The sequence below is a fragment of the Perognathus longimembris genome, chromosome 24 (assembly GCF_023159225.1).
Source record: "Perognathus longimembris pacificus isolate PPM17 chromosome 24, ASM2315922v1, whole genome shotgun sequence".
Classification (NCBI taxonomy): Eukaryota; Metazoa; Chordata; class Mammalia; order Rodentia; family Heteromyidae; genus Perognathus; species Perognathus longimembris.
In genome coordinates, this window is record NC_063184.1 from 2,975,715 (window position 1) to 2,993,455 (window position 17,741).

At 47.3% G+C, this 17,741-nt stretch overlaps 1 protein-coding gene across 1 annotated transcript in view; it reads right to left on the reverse strand.

Moving 5' to 3' along the window:
• Positions 1-608: 608 nt before the first annotated feature.
• The window catches only part of Ankrd50 (ankyrin repeat domain containing 50), a 33,527-nt gene continuing 16,394 nt past the window's right edge, over positions 609-17,741 (reverse strand). The window contains exons 3-5 of the mRNA XM_048333543.1: positions 11,174-11,403; positions 3,977-7,522; positions 609-1,437 (exon numbers count right to left, since the gene is read on the reverse strand). Coding sequence (XP_048189500.1) covers positions 3,984-7,522; positions 11,174-11,403 — 3,769 coding nt within the window. The 3' untranslated portion in view covers positions 609-1,437; positions 3,977-3,983. The remainder of the gene's footprint in view (positions 1,438-3,976; positions 7,523-11,173; positions 11,404-17,741) is intronic.

Here is a 17,741-nt window from a genome sequence, read left to right on the forward strand (position 1 = left end):
TCATACATTTCTATTCTCGTGAACAACACCTCACTTATGAGTCCTTTATTAGAGGAGATTACTGTTTTGATGCTAAAAGGTTCTTCTCAATAGTAGTGGTGGTTTTGTGCTCAATCTCCAAATTCTCTTTCCTCATTCCTCCTTTTCAACAGCACATAGAAAGAACAGAATTTCTCAGATGTGTCAGACTGGCAGGTTCATTCAAAGATCGAATCTACACCCTCATTTTCTACATCACTCTGTCAGCCTTTCCAAGCACGTGCAGCCCAGGCCAGCAGGCTCTGCAGGGTAGAATACACCCATGAGGCCAGAGCTGTGGGCCCACGGGCATTTCAACCAAGGTCTCCCCATGCTCAAGGACCTCTCTCTGTGTCCCTCAACCCTGGCACTCAGCCACTGTTCAAAGAAGGAAAGGGGAAAGAGCATGTGGACAGAGAATCCATTGCTTTTTATCAAACAATAAGACACATGCTGTAGTCTCAGTCAGTTGTGGGCCAAGGATATCACCTTCGAAAAACAGCACAAAGCACATTCCCCCACTAGACCATTCACTGCATTTCAAAGCGCCTCCACTGACTCAGCCATTAGCAAGTAGAGGGGAGCAGACCTGGGAGGGGGGGGGGCAGTACACCCATTCTCCTGAGCAAGCACCTTCAGGAGGGAGAGAGGGGAGAGGGCAGGAATGAGTTATTCAGGGATCAGTGTGCTCCCTAGGGACACGTGTGTGGCTGAGAAGCATCCTGCCTTGGGAAGGAGTCTGTCTTCTTGGAGGTGGAAGGACAGCGCGCTTTTGGAAAATACTTAAAACAGCTCCCTAAACTATTAGAAATGACATTTTCTGAGAATGTTTCAAGAAACCATGTTTTCATGTCACTGTGGCATTTCTGTAGAACCTCATTTTCTCCACGGCTGAAGGGGTACTGAACGTAAGACAGCTGCAGTATTTAGTTTATTGAGAAACGCTTGTAAAGGTACAAGAACCAGGCATACACTATGATGCAAATGTGACTGAAATAGTACACTTAAGTTTTCTCTGCCACAAGAAGAAGAAAATAAATACAAGGAACACTGCCTTCCATACATATCTGACCTGACACATGCACATTTATCAAATCTTAACTTAAAATACTTTACTCAGAGGCTGCTTTTTTCTTCAGCTTTACCAGGGAGCTGTGCGCACCTCTGCATTCTTTCTTCAAACAGTGCTTTTCCTGGGTTGCGAATACAAAGCACACACAATGAGATTGTTAAGCACACAGGGTCACATTGAGAAGGCAGCCCTGCCGGTCAGGCACATTACAGTAATTAAGCTAACTATCCTGGGATGTTACATTCTTCAGATTTTTTTCCAGCACATCAACAGGCATTTTATGTCTTCATCTGGTAGCTGAAGAACCATTCATTCCTTCAATGTCGTCTATTCCCCAGGATAGCACACTAACACAAAAATTCAAGAGAAAAAAATTAATCTCAATATTCCTTATTACATACTTATGCAAGATTTTTTATCAAAGAACACATACATATGTACATACTACCAACTGCATGAGACAAATTTAATAGGTTAAACTATTAGGAATTCATCATTTAACTTATCATACACACACACACACACTTCTTTTTTTTTAACTAGGAACTACCTCATGCTTGCTATACTGGTATGACACCTGAGCCATTCCTTTGGCTATAATTTTCTTTTAATGATTCTATAGGTATTTATTTACCTAATACATGGATTTTACTATTTAACATATATCCATACTTTGATTTTACAAAAGACATCAGAGAGTTAGAAGGCTGTGCTAATGAAAATAAGGCATCGTGGAGTAGCATTTTTTGAATGGTATGTGACTAGTTATCTGTAAAGTTACACTGGAAGAAAGATATGAAGGTATTAATCACAGTAAAGTTTCACTTACTATGTCTAAAATACAACACTGACAAAAGAAACAAGAGTGATGTCTGTCTGAGAGGATGATTTTGTTAAAGAAAGTAGGAAAGAAAGTAGGATGGACACAGTGGTGGGATAAACAAGAACTATTCCCAATGTCCTCTTCAGACACAGCTCCAATGCAGAAAATGTGCCTCTGAAAAAGCACCCACACATAAGAAGTACGTTTGGGCCTATTTCTTAACTCGACCTCCCCTCTTAGTGAGTTCTTTTGTGGTGAAAGAGAAACATGTGTATTTAATGAAAACTATTTTATGGGAATCTAATAGGCTTTATGCACCCACCTGGTCAAAGCATCCATGATTCTCTTTCCCACTACTCTTGGTATTGAAAATCTTGCTTGATTTAACTTCCACATATGAGAGAAAACATACATCCTTTGTCTCTCTGAGCCTGACTTTACTTAGCCTGATTTTTTACATCTAAATTATAAATATATGTATGTATACTATATATGTATATATGTATAATATATGTATACTATATATATAAATATATATGTATACTAGATCATACACATTACATATACACGCACGTTAACTAAAGTATGGTGTATGGGGAGAGGATTCCAACAGTGTAACTCCTTTGAATGACTAATTTACAGTCTAACAAAATGAGTAGCAGCAAGCTGGAGCATGTGTTGCAAAGACCAGGTGAGGTCAAGGGGAGGGGAAAGAGAGGCGAAGAAGAGTGGGTAACTGCAATCACAGTATTCAGCGTTCCCATGTGAAAACAGAACCGGGTGACTTGAGGGGATGGGTGGAGTTAGGGGAGACAGAGAATGATGGAAGGGGTGACGGGTGACACCGATCACAATGCATTATATTCACAAACTTGACAGGGTGAATTAAAACCATGTAGTACAATGAATTCAATGTCATAAAAGAATATATAAAAAGAAAAATTTCCTTGATATCTGTCATAACAAGACTACCTATTAATGACTATGGCTTTGACTTCTTCAGAGGTGAGATACAATAAACTTAACATTGCCCAACTCTCTGTTAAATGTTACATACACAATGTTCTCAAAACAAAACAATGAACATTACAAGGCCGGCTTTAGCTTCTGTCATCATCCAAGATCGTGTAAAAGGGTGAATGACTAGAGGAACCGGTTCATCTGCGACCTGTAAGTAGTTTGTTCATTCATTTACTCACTCAATTTATCCTACCGAAAAATTACCAAGAGCATCAAGCATGATTCTAAGGCCGGGGAACACAACACTGAGCAAACAAATGGATCAAACCCACCTTGCAAATTTACTTTTCAGTCAGAGGAAACAAGTAGTAAACCTAATAAATCAATAGGATCTAAAAAGCATAGTAAGTGACAAGTGCTTTGGATAAAGAGGAAATGGGAAAGTAGGAGAATTCAAATTTCAAAGGAAGGATTGGATGAAAGATGACATTCAAAGAGATCAGGAGGTTAGAAGAACACTGGAGAAAAATGCGTTCTCAGTAAAGGGAACTTTTGATAGGTTTTTGAGCCACGGGTCCACTTCCAGTTTTCTGCTGGTTGGTTCGAAGTAAGAGTTTCGTGGACTTTTCCAGCCCGGGCTGGCTTCGAACTGCGATCCACCAGGTGGTATTTTTTTTTTTTTTTTTTTTGCCAATCCTGGGGTTTGAACTCAGGGCTTTGACCACTGTCCCTGGCTAGCTTCTGTGTGTGTGGTGCTGAGGAATGGAACCCAGGGCTGCATGCGTGCCAGAGAAGCACTTAACCGCTAAGCCACATTCCCAGCCCGCCACCCGCAGTTTTGACTTTTTCTCATGCCTCTGTTCAAGGCCAGTTCTGTACCTTGACCCTCCCACCCGGGCTTGGGGGGGGGGGGAGGGGGGGAGCAGCCCCTAGAGCCCCGCCCCACCATGCCTGGAGAGTAACCAGGACCAGGCCTTGCTAACCCTGGGCCTGGGTGCAGCCCTCCTCCCAGGCAGCTGGGATGACAGGGCAAGTGGGAGCCCTGGCCTCTGGCCTCGCGGCCGCCTCTGGCCGCGTGTGCCTGCAGGGTTCACGGCGCTTACCTTTCTTTCATAACGGCGTTTCCTTTTTGTAGTTGAAGCCAGGGTCGGAGCCCTCCATCTGCAGCTTCAGGGCTTGCTTAAGGCTCAGTTCTGTCTCTGGGGGAGGGTACCCCTCTAACACGTCCTGGTGGCCTCTGTCGGGGAGGGCTCGCGGGACGGACACCCGCCCCAGGAACACCTGGCTGCCCTGCAGGTGGTAGTTGGGGTTCGTCATGATCCCATTCCTCCTCTTCTGCTCTCCGCCCAGGGGCGGGGGTCCCCGGCCCGCGTCCTGCGGGGTGCCAGGCGGCAGGACTTTGCTCTGAGCGTCCACGGGTCCTTGTTTAAGGGGCGCACCGCTCCCGCCTTGGCCCACGGGTCCCCGCTTGTCAAACTGGGTCATTTCGTATTCGAGAACCTTTGGCTGGGAGCAGCCGCTGGGCTTCCCGGCCTTTCTCCCGGCTGAGCCCGCCTTGCCGGCGCTCTCCGGCGGCGGCGCTCCCTTGGGCGGCCTGGGGGACTTAGCCCCGGGCTGGGGCTGGCTCCAGTCAGCTTCAGCGCAGGGCGACGCGGGGCCAGGTGCGGGCGCCAGCGCGTGCGGGGTGGAGGACGGGGACACCACCGACTGGCGGCTGCGGCTGCGCGGCAGCGAGTGCTGCTGGATCTGCTCGGTGAAGCTGAGGCCCGGCAGGCTGTCCATGGGCACCGTCTGCGCCGTGGCCGTGGACGACGTGGTGCGCAGGGAGGAGTTCTGGGAGCTCTTGAGGGAGTTGTTGGAGAGCGAGGACTTGTGCCGGTCCACGGTGGAGTCGGGGGACTCGGAGGGCGAGCTGAGCGCCTGCGCAGGGCCGGGGCCGGGGGGCGGTGCCCCGAGCGCCGAGGCCCCGGTGCTGCCCGAGCTGCTCGACTGGGTGGTGAGGGACGGGCCGCGAGACGGGGCGGGCGGCGGGGGCTGCGGCTCCATGGCGTGCACGGGTGAGGGCGCGCAGCCGTTGAGTGCCGCGGCGCCGTAGCGCTCCAGCAGCCGCAGGATCTGCGCGTGCCCGTTCTTGGCGGCCACCCGCATGGCGGTGCGGCCGAACTGGTCGGCGTGGTTGGGGTCGGCGGCGTGCTCCAGCAGCACACGCACCACATCCGCGTGGCCCTCCTGCGCCGCGATGCACAGTGCCGTGGCACCCTGGTTGCACGCGTGGTCCACGCGCGCGCCGTGCGCAAGCAGCAGCTGGCACACGCGCACGTGGCCCTGCCAGGCAGCCGACTGCAGCGCCGAGCGGCGCTCGTGGTCGGCCGCGTTCACGTCGGCGCGGCGCGCCAGCAGCGCACGCACCATGTCGGCGTGGCCCTGCCAGCACGACACGTGCAGTGCTGTGCGGCCCTCGGCATCGCGCGCCTCCACGTCGGCGCCGCTCTGCAGCAGCAGCTCGGCCATGGCCAGCTGGTTCTCGAGTGCCAGCATGTAGAGCGTGGGCCGCCCGTCCGCGTCACGCCCGTCCACGTCGGCGCCACGGCTCAGTAGCAGCTCCACGATGTCGCGGTGGCCTTCGAGCGCGGCCACACGCAGCGCGTTGCGCCCGTCATAGCCGCGCTGGTCCACGGGGCACGGGCCCTCCAGCAGAGCCGCCACGCAGTCGTAGTGGCCCTCCTGCGAGGCCAGGATGCACGGCACGCGCCCGTCGTTGTCCGTCTCGGTGGTGCGCGCGCCCTGCTCCATGAGCGCCTCGCAGATGAGCCGGTGGCCCTCGAAGGCCGCCATGTGCAGCGGCGTCCAGCCCGCATCGTCGCGGTGGTTCTCGTCCAGGCCGCGGTCCAGCAGCGTGCGCACCACCTCCACGCTGCCCTGCGCGGCCGCGATGCTCAGCACCGTGCGGCCCTCGCCGTCGATGCTGTCCACCGCCGCGCCCCAGAACAGCAGCGTGTTCACCACGCACGCGTGGCCCATGGACGCGGCCGCCAGCAGCGGCGTGCGACCGTTGTGGTCCGCGTGGTCCACGTCGGCGCCGCCCTCCAGCAGCAGGTCGACCACGTCCACGTGGCCCTCGTAGGCGGCCACCAGCAGCGGCGTCATGCCGTCCTTGTCGCAGTGGTCCACCTCGGCGCCGCGCTCCACCAGCAGGCTCACCACTGCTGCATGACCCTTGCTGGCGGGCACGCACAGCGCGGCCACCGACAGCGCCGTGCGCCCGTCCACATCCTCATGGTCCACCTGGGCGCCGTGGTCCAGCAGGTGCTCCACGATCTCGCGGTGGCCCATGTAGGCAGCGGCGATGAGCGCCGTCCGGCCCTCGTTGTCGGCCCTGTTCACCTGGGCGCCATGCTGCAGCAGGTTCAGCACGATGTCCTCGTGGCCGCCCCAGGCCGCGGCCCGCAGCGCCGTGCGCCCGTCGGCGTCCGCGCAGTCCACCTTCACGCCCGCGTACAGCAGTGCCGACACCACCTCCGTGTGGCCGCCCCAGGCCGCTGAGCGCAGGGCCGTCCAGCCGTCCTGGTCCGTGTGGTTGATGTTGGCGCCACACCCGATCAGGCAGTTCACCACCTTGGTGTGGCCCTGCCTGGCAGCCAGGGTGAGCGGGGTGTGCCCGTGGGCATCCTCGATCTCCAGGTCGGCGCCCCGGGACACCAGCAGGTTCACCACGTCCAGGTTGCCGCTGTAGGCAGCGTTGGCCAGCAGGGTGCGGCCGTTGGGGTCGCACTGGTTCACCGAGGCGCCGTTGTCCAGGAGGGTCCGGATGGAGTCCTCCCTCTCCAGGGCCTGCCGGACGATGCAGGAGGTGCGCTCATCCTCGCTGTTGACATGAGCCCCGGCCTTCACCAGCAGCTGGAGTACCTCCTGCTCCTTGGGGACCAGTGTGGACAGCGAGTCCCGAACCGGGGTGCCATTCCATATCATCCACAGGGCCAGCTCGGCGGGCTCCAGCTGCAGGCTGGAGTGGATGAGGTGCAAGGCGAACTCCTGGGCTTCCAGCGGGGTCAGGCTCTTGGCTCGGCAGGTGTAACTCATGGCCAGCATCCTGTGCCCTTCGGCGGCGTTGCACAAGTACTTCTGGGTACAGTGCTTCACGTCCAGAAGCCACTCGGCAAAGCTGTAGTGGAAGAGGATTTTCGTGTTCCCTTGCCCACCCACGAGAACTTTGGAAAGGACATCTAACTTGCGCTGGAAGTCTTCCAAGGTCAAGGACATGTTTTTGGTCCACACGGCATGGTATAACTCCGTCACTGTCAACGGTCGGCAGGCGGCGAGAATCACATTCAGGATGGGCTGCACCTTGGCAAACTGTTTCCTTACAAAAAGCCTTTGGCACAGCCAGAGATACAGACCATTCAGAGTTCCCGGGATGTCACGGATCTCTCGTAGCATAATAAAGTTTTCTACAACTCCATCTAAAACTCGCTCTAGGTAAAGGAAGCACCCGCTGCTCTTGATGTGGAGCTGGTTTAACATCTCAGCGGTCTCTTTGGTGAGGTGCTGGCGCAAAGCTTCTTCTTGATCTAAACGATGAAGAATATACTGTTGGACGTCCTTCACAATATATGCCTTCCGAAGGTCATCTAAACTTATTTTCCGAAAGCCTGGAGAGAAAAGACACACAAAAACAGAGGTGAGCACGTGACAAGTGCTACAGTACCCCCTATCTTCAAAGAGAGTGTCTCTGAAGTAAACTAAACCAATACAAATGAATCAATGAAAAGTTAATACTATTAAATCAGTATTACTGATAGACCTAGCATATAAATAATGGCGTAAAAACATCTAGATGGCAGAAAAACAATTTTCTTTTCCTATCAACACGAAGAACTATTTCTTATTCTTTGTGTGCCAGAGACTGGAGTTCTTATTCTTTGTGTGCCAGAGCCTGGAGTTAAGCGTTCACATCGCAGAAAAGCAAAACAAACACATATACTCTCACAGAAATTAGAACTGTACTTCTAACAATTATTTTATATTATATATTGCACATAACTATTTTTATTTAGTCTTTATTTTGGTATGTGTGCAGTGCTGGAGATGTAAGCCAGGCCCTTTGCACTTGCCACTGTGATATATACCCTCAGCCTCGTTATTTTTCAACTTCAATTCCTTTTACTAATACGTCATCTCTTTCTTATGAACACGAACAATTTACTATATTTTTTACAGTACTTAAAAATTCTAAGGTGATGCCAAAAAGAACAAAAATTTGTAGGGAATGAAAGCATAACTCATTGAAATGTTGGACCACTTCACTACCGATGTACTTTGTATTCTTATACACGTAGCTCTCAGGGTGACACTGCTCAGAACTGGAGAGAGGAGAATGGGGCATGCCACTCCAGGGCCGGTGCCAAGCCTACAAAGCGAGGCTCACGGTAATTACTTAGTATCCCCAAGAACCTATTCAGAAAATGTATGGTCTGGTAACTTGGTCTCATTGTGCCTTATTTGACACCGTTCAGCAGACAATGTGTTTCAGGAATAGACTAAAACTATGAATGCAGAACAGTGAAGGCTAATATGTTAGAACACTCTGAATAGACATCAAAGTATCTATTACAATTTTTGAACAGTGAAATTGCAAACATGAGGGAATATGAAATAAAACCCCTAATAATCAGTAAGACAAACCCAAACAACCTGACAGATATGAGCTAGCATTTTAGCAAATATTTTAAAATATAATGCAATACAAAGAAAGAATCTTTCCCCCCGCCTTTGGCTGGTCCTGGGGCTTGCACTCAGGACCTGGGCACTGTCCCTGAGCTTCTTTGTGCTCAAGGCTAGCACTCTACCACTTGAGCCACAGAGCCACTTTCAGCCTTTTCTGATTAGTTTATTGGAGATACGAGTCTCACAGATTTTCTGCCTGGGCTGGCTTTGAGATCTCAGACCTCAGCCTCCTGAGTAGCTAGGATTACAGGTGTGAGCCATTAGCGCCCAACAGGAAAGAACACTTTTAAGACAGAAATATAATCTGCTCTTTACTTTTTTGGGAAAGCATTGGTAATAGGCTTTAATAAGTTTAGTAATATTATAAATGTTTACCCCAAATTAAAATTTTACCATCAACAGAGAGGTAGGTTATTTGAAGCCTAGTTAATATCTCAGAGGAAGGAGCGTGGTAAGAATATCTGACCACCTTGTTGTTTTGTTTTTCCTGGTAAATCATGGTTGAAAGTAAACACAAATTCATTCATCTGCAAATCCCTGAAAGCTGTTTTTGTTCCAGCTACATTCTAGAGGCTAGGAAGGTAAAGCTGTGGGTGGGTACACTCAGGACCAGTTCCTGGGGAGGTCATCCTAGCAGGCGATGAAAGACTAACATATTTTAATCAGCAGTGACACACATAAAGAAAATAAAGCCAGATAAGGGAGTGTGTAATTAAGAAGTTGAGGAGGTGGAAATGGAGCTCTTACAGAAAATGCAGTGTGTGTGTGTGTGTGTGTGTGTGTGTGTGTGTGTGTGTGTGTGTGATTGGTACCTGAACAGAGAACTAAGTGAAGAGACAGCAGTAAGAGGCCAGGGAAGAAAATTCTACCGAGATGAAACCAGGTGCTGCACCCTGGAGCAGAAAAGCAGATCTGAAAAGAACCCATGCTGGCTGGTGCATGCAGGGAAAGGGAAAGCTCATCTTGTTGGTAGAGGTGTAAATTACTTGTCATTCTAGTTAATAATTTGGAAAGATTAATAAGTCCAAAAAGTACACACTCTCTAAGCCAACCATTCCAAGCCCATGTTTGCCCCATAAACCTGTAGACAGATATTGTCTAAGAGATACAGACAGGTATAAGAAGGAAGTAGTTTGTGATATAGGTTGAATAACAACCTTCATCTAAAATGCTTGCTACCACAAATATTTTGGAATTCAGATTTTGGAATATTTTCATATACATGATGAAATACACTGGAGACAGAATCCCATGCTTAAAAAAATCTACTAGGTAATTTTACATAAGACTCTGAATAATTCTGTATGTGAAACAAGTCTCATGGTGAGGAAATCTCCACTTGTGGAATCATGTTTATGGATTTGGGAGCATTTCAGATTCTGGATCCTTACATTAGGATTTTTCAATAGGTGGTGACAAAATGTTAATACTCTCCTTATGCCGAGCACAACAGAAAAGCAAGTAAGTTATCCCCAGAGAGAACACTACTCTCCAGCCACGAAAACCAGTGATTTGGATTTAGAAGTAATAATAAAATTAGGACTCAAAATCGTCTTTTGCTTAAAGATGAGAATAAAATGACAGTAGCAACATCTAAAAGGCTTTTGATAAGGCTGTAAGTACAAGCTGGCGAGTAGTAGGAGCTAAGACTATACCTGTGGTGCTGCTGTGTAAACTGTAAATGCTTATCATGTACGCACTAGCAGAGAGAACACGGAATAAACTATCAGCGAGCATGGGAGAGGGTCCCAAGGAGCTTCTTCAGCTTGCCATGCCTGACACAGGACGTGTGGCATGGTGTTAGCAACTCTCACTTGATTTTATCAGTAACAAGAAAGAAGCCAAACATGGGAAGCAAAATTCTGCTACAGTAGCAAGGGAAACAGAGACAGATTGACATCAGGCTGGTCACAGAAAATTCTTACAAGGAGAAGATTCTGCCACATTATAAAATGTGCAGAGCTACTTAAAAGTGATGGGGCTGACTCCTGATTCACTCGATTCCTGTCTCTCAGTTACACCACAAATGCTGAGAATCCCTGTTTTTGACTGTTTATTCCCACAGTACAAGAAGTGCTGCACATAATCAAATGGCAGCAGCTACAACTTTAGTAGGGTTGGTTAAAAAGAAAAGTAATGTGAAGAAAGAAAGAAAAAGAAGTGTGGTGAACCTTTACAACATTAGACATTAGACTGTAGTCTCACTCTCAGAAAGAGGAAGTAACATCAGGAAGTATCCTAAGAGCCCATTAGCTCTACCTCTCCTCCAGCAAGAAAGGCACTTAGAGCCATTGCCATTGATTTGTTTGTAAAGACATATCCACTGCTCTTAAGATACTGCTCAGTAAGAAGAAACAGAACTGACCTTGACACAGCAGCACACGCAAGGCAGCCAGGAAAGAATTCTGAAAGAAGTGTTCTGCTGAGTGTAAAGGATGCTAGGGATGGAACAGCTGCCAGAAGCAGCAATTGGAGCCCCAGTGGCTTTCTCCCATGGCTTGCTCTGAGAGAACTCTACCCCATGTTTTGTTCACCAGTGCAGCTCATCATGGATGGCAGGAAGGGATTGTGCTTACCGGTAAACATTTTAGTCACAGCCTTACTCTGTTTTCGGGCAGAGCAGAGCAGTAATAGCCAGGGTGGAAAGAAGTCATGGTGTCCGGCTAGGAGCTCAGCCACCGTTCCAGAGAAGCTGCTAGAGGTCTGCTCGCCTTCGGCGATGTTCCACCCTTCATCCACTGAGTCAACAAGCAGGTAGAGGCTCTGCTGGGGGGGCTTCACTCCCAGGAGAGGGAGCAGCACGCACCTGTAAGACACAGCAGCAGGTCAATGCCACTGCCCGGGAGGAGCAAGCCTCCGGTCCCCCAGGGAGGGCTCTGGCACGTGTCCCCCACCCCACCAGCCTGTTTAAATCTGCACCCAGAACCTGCATTAGTACCTAGGTAACCGGCACACCTAGCAGCGGCAGTTACCTTCCCTTTGCCGGGGTCACATCCGGTCCACCTGGCCACCTCTCCCGCTTTTCCATATAGAATCCTGCTTAATACGAGTCCCTACTCTCTCTCTCTCTCTCTCTCTCTCTCTCTCTCTCTCTCTCTCTCTCTCTCCCACCCCCCCTTTCTGTCTTCTTTCTCCCCGCCCCCGGTCCCCAGTCTCCCCATGCCTCCATCTTGTGCAGACAGCAGTTTGCTCTCCCCCCAATAAACTCTCTTCTGCTTGAACCATGTGGTGGGGTTCCTTTCCTGGCAAACCTCACAGTTAGCACCCCTATCCAAACATCAGGACTGGGAATCAGCAATGTCTGAAAACTAGAATTGTCCATCAAAAACCTTATCCATTTCAGTTACTTCAGGGAGAATATTGCTTCTAACTAGTTCACATTTCCAGGAACATTGTTTCTGTGCGTGCGTGTGTGTGTGTGTGTGTGTGTGTGTGTGTGTGTAACTCAAGTTAACTAAGGAGCCTGGCAGTAGCAACTGGAGAAAATTAGCCTTCACTATTTCCTTTCTGATGTTTTCAGTCAGTGCTAAACAGCTTGAGTTGTCTATGGCAACACTGTACAGGAAGTTGAAGAGAAGGAAACCCCAGTGCTGAGGACACTATCATCATCGTCATCATCAGCGGAAAAGTTCAACAGAACTTCAAAGTACTTTATTCATGTTTCTCCCATGAGGTTTATGAAAATAAAGCTTGAAAACACAAAGTATACTTAATAAAAAAGATTCTAGGTATTCATTATTTATTGCTTAGTAAAGAAAATGTTCCTATTATTCCACTGAATAATGCATTTCCTATACATATAATTTCTACTACAATGAATATACATTTTTCATGGATGACAGGGTGCTCATTCATTTGCAGCCAGCACAAACTCTAGATGGCGGGGGCCATGCTGATCACCCTCCCACCCCCGGAGAAGAGGACACAGCCCATCTGGCTACGAGGGGGAAGCTGCACAGTATTTCCTGTGGCATTCTTCTTCCCCTCTACGCCCTACAAGCCAACATCTGCTTTATTCCTGGGGGCACAATTAGGCTACTTTCTATAAATCTCTCCGTGCCACCTGTCTTTTAGTAGCATCACTCTCTCAGTCACCTGGACCTCTGCAGGAAATTTCACCTAGCAATGCCCTTCATGCTTCCAGAAGCTCCCTTCAGGGTCAGAGCTGACCCTAAAGAAAGACTTGGCATGGCTGCTATCTATCTAACCTGTCTATCTAATCTAATCTATCTGTCTATCATCTACCTACCTACCTATCTATGAACAATCCTGGCAGGCAGGCAAGCATGGTGATAAATGCCTCCAGCAGCTGCTCTTGCTTTTGTACCCTGAGGAATGGGGGACAGAGCGTGAACACTACTGCTGCAATAAGGGATCGATGGGGAAGCTGAGAGGACCTCACTCGAGACCAAGTGGCACAGTGCAGGCTTAATCAGAGAAAGAGAACTTGTCCCTCTCCTGTCTCCCACAGCCCTGATGTCGAGACAGCTGCAGAGGACCAAGAACTTAAGAGTTGCAAGTACTAATTAAGAAAGTCCACCTAGAAAATGATCCCACCTAAACACAAGGCACTTGGTACAGAGACCCAGAACAGCAAGAACCAGGGAGACAGCAAGGTTATTTCTCACTAGACTTGCACACATTGCCCCTTTTCCATGAGCTCAGGGTCCCAACTCACTTTCAGGCACAAAATCTATTCACCTCTGTCTCATTTGTTTTACATAAGATATATGGCTTTCAAAAAGTAAACGTAAAAGTTATTTTGACAAAGAATGCTAGGTATTAGTGGCTCGTGCTTGAAACTGTAGCATATCAGGAAGCTGAGATATGGAGGACTGTAGGTCAGGTGAGAGACTCTATCTCCAAACAACCAAAAGCTGAGCTGGAGGTATGGTCCAAGTGGGAAAGCATCAGCCAAACAAGCAAGCAGAACAAGTGTGAGGCCCTGAGTTCAAGCTATGCTACACACACACACACACACACACACACACACACACACACACACACACACACACACAGAGCTGAAGGCCACACTATCATTTTGGAGATTTACTGTGAAGTTAGTACAATCGAGATAGCATGGTATTTGCTAAAGACAGACATGTCCAGGCCAGCTTAAATACAGGAAACTGACCATAAAGTTGTGAAAGTACTCCAACTGAGAGTGTTTCAACAAATGATGCCTAGGAAAGGATGTTGGAGGATGTCCTAATGCAAAATAAAATAGGAACCACAGTATATATTGTTCATCTTTTATATAAAAATATATTCAAACCAGATTCTAGACTCTAAACTTCTAGGAGAAAGTCTTTGTAATCCTGAGCTACACCAAAAGAAAGAAGGAAAAAGAAATTGGAAAAGAAATATGCAAAAGATGAAAATGTTAACTATGATTTTTTAAAATCAAAATTAACTTTAGGAACTACTTTTAGAATGAAAACATAAGCTAAAGATTGACAGGTTGTAGTTATAAAGCAAATTTCTGATTAAAGGCATAGCCAGGATATATTGAAACTCTCAAGCAATAATAAGAAACAATTGCTAGTGGAAGAGCAGTGTAACACTAAAAAATATACAGAGTGAAATAAGCATGTACATACTCAACATCATTTGCTAGTAGGGAAACTCCAGTTAAGACAGAATCTCTGAAATAAATGAAAATTCCTGAATACAAAGTACAGATCCTGTTATAGAACAATGATCAGCCATCCTCAATGGACACGGCCAATCCGTGTGTGATGTGTGCGTGTGTGTGTGCGAGTGCTGGCATTAGGGTTTGAACTCAGGGCCTGGACGTTATCCTTTAGCTTTGCCACTCAAGGCTGGTGCTCTATTAACATGAATCACAGCTTTCCAGTTGTCAATCTGAGTAAGAGTCTCATGGAGTTTCCTGCCAAGGCTGGCTTCTAAGTGTGATTCTCAGATTCAGCCTTCTGAATAGTGAGGATTACAGCCAGGAGCTACCAGTGATTGGTAGCATAGAGACTTTTTTATGGAAAAGTCTGGTAGTTCCCTAGACATACATTTAGCTCAAGGCCCAGCAACCTCTACTTCTTGGTATTTACCTAAGCACGTTGAAACTTATAATCACTCCAAGAACCTACATTGAAGTCTATCAGCGTATTATCCTCCTGAACCTGAAACAACACAGATGCTTTTTCAGGGGCACAGGTGTCATGTCCACACAGGAGGGCTCCTCCACAGCACAAAGGACAATGCCACAGGAGCCACACAATGTCAACCAATGGTACAAGGACCCAGGTCCAAAGTCTGTATGTGTAACCACACTCATGTAACACTTGGAGAAGCCAAAACTATAGGGACAGCATTTACATCACTGGTTGCCAAAGGCTGGAATGGGAGACTGGAGGAATTTAGGGGTGACAAGATTGCTCTGCGCTATAACTATGGTGGATTCATGAATCTATGCATTTGTCCAAAGTCACACAAATGTGCGATGCAAGTCCATTTTACTGTATGCAGACTAAAAACTCTTAAAACACAATTATTCCTACTAGTGTATTAATGGGAACTCCAACATATACCTTGGTGTATACCAGGGAATCACAGTATTTAAAATTCAAGAAACTAACTGTCTTCCTCAGTATGTGAAACCCTGAGCAAGCAACTGGTTAACTTCTAAGAGTCTTCATGCCTGGGTTCTCTGTGGTTCATATGAACAGCTAGTCAGATCAGATCATACCTCTCTCTGAAGCCCAGGTCTCTTAGATCACTGGAGCCCATCCAACCTTAGTGAAAATCGTGGGATTGGGACAATTCCCAGGACCTGAGCAGTAATGGGCACCTATGTTATTTCTCAATCATGTCACCCACTCTTGGTTTTTAAATCAATCCCCTGTCACCTTCAGAACCTTCCTCCAAGCTTCAGGGCTTGCCCCTTTTTACTTCGTGGCCTGGGGTTCCACTCAAGCATCACTTTGAGAAAGGTCACCTGAAATAAATGTTGCTACAATGGCCACAAAAGTCCTTCACAACAATGGTAATTAATCAAGTAAGCATGAAATGAGCAGTCTGGCATCTATTTCAAAAACTGTGGGGGACAGGGCAGGTATCACCTTATCATTCTAACAGCTAGTCCCAGACCTTGCAAAAAGTGGACTACCTATAAACATTTACCAGATGAGTGGATGAATAAGTGGGTTTACTGCTGCTCTTCAGAACAATGCTTCTCCACTGCAATGCCACATCTTTAAAACCAAACACTTCACTGCTGACTGACTCCGCTCCTCTGGGCTTCTGTTCATTTGTGTGCCAACTTGACTGGGCCAGGGGTGCCCACACACTTGATCACTCACTCTCCTGGGTATCTGTGAGTGTGTTTCTGGGTGAGGTTAATGTTTGCATCAGAAGAAATGCAGAATGTCCCCCAGTGTGGATATGAACCCCATTTTTACCACATATCAAAGTGCTGGATCAAGGTTCATTTTATAACTTTTTTTTTTTTTTTTAGCTTTAGGCTCTAGAAAGAAACAAACTAAAGTGCTAATAAAGGACACACTAACCTTGCACAGAAATAAAAACAAAATTGAGACAAATACTCTCAATTACAGGGGAACATATCAAAGTAAGCCATCCGCTCTTACAATCACTTGAAGGGAATAATGGAGGCTCAGCATTTTTCTTAGATGTCAGAATATGTCCCTACTCTGAAACTTCAGTTTCATACAAAATGGTAACACATCTTTGTTTCTGATCATTAAATAAGTGTGTGTGTATATATATAATATATATATACATGATGCTATAACTCAGCTGTACTGTATAATCAACCTCAATTATTAAATTAACTCAGCATTAATTGGCTCTGACCTACCCCAATGTTGAAGAAAGATATTTACAGAAAAGTTTGTTTTTAATAGTTTCATTTTACAGCAATAGGAACAGTTCTGAAAGCACATTTTAAAATAAATCAAACAGATATGGTTAATTAAAAGTAAAATACAATAACCACTCATTCCAAGCAATGCAGCTGCCTGTCAACCTCGTCTGAGGGCCAGAGCTTCTTGCATGTATCTGCCACAGGCCTCTGCATTCACCATGGCATGCTGCCAACCAAGTCCTACTATTTTTGTTCAACAGCTAGGAGCAGAACATTGCTCTAAATCTGGGGTAGACAGATATTTTGTTTTGGGGATCAGTTTGACAGATACAGCGAGATAAAGAAACACGTACAGATCAAGGGGAGGGAAAGAAAGAAGGAGGAAGGGAGAGGGAAGGGCAAGGGGAGAGGAGAGGGAGAAGGAGGGAGAATGGAGGCAGAGGGGAGGGGAAGGAAGGAGGGAGGGAGGGAGAAGGAAAAGGGAAGAAAGGAGAGGTAGAGAGGGTAGCACCACTGCAACTCATAAACCTGCAATGTGTGAGTTTCAGTAGTTGTTGTGAGATAAACTGTTCTGCGCTCTGTTTGCTACTCAACAGCACAAATTGACATTTACAACAATCTGCTATGGGAAGAGGAGTCTAGGCTGCAGGAACAATGGGAAGGAAGAGGTAACTGGGCAGAAACAGAAAGAGAGCCTGTCGTTGGATTACAAAGGGGAGGATAGCACTGGGCCTTCACTTATCATCCTCGTTCACTTCACAATGTTATTCTGTTCTCCTGCTTTGTTATCCATTAGTTTTAAATGTGAGACTAACACTTAAACCTTTAACTCTCTTAACACAAGCATTCCAACTTTTTCTGAGCTATGATTGGTATAATACTGCTGCAATGGTTAGTGTAACATTACCAAAACACAAGGTTTTAAGGAAGACTTTTCCAATTCCTGATTATTTGTTGTTATTTTTGTTTTATTTTGGATGGTACTGGGGTTTGAACTCAGGGCTTTGCACTTGTTAGGCAAGCACTCTATTGCTTAAGCCTCACCTCCAGCCCATTGGCATTGGTTGTTTTGGAGGTAGGAAACCCAGGCTGCCATCCTGGACCACAGGCTTCTATGTATACTCTCCCCAGCTGCGGGGATGGCAGGCACTCACCACTGTGCCTGGTTGAGATGGAGTCTAGCAAAGATGTCCCCTTGATGGCCTACAATCAGTCTTGCCCACCTCTGGTCCCAACTACATAGGAGTACATAAGCACTAAAGTACGATGTGAAAAGACACTTACATGGTTGTTTTAAAAGGTTT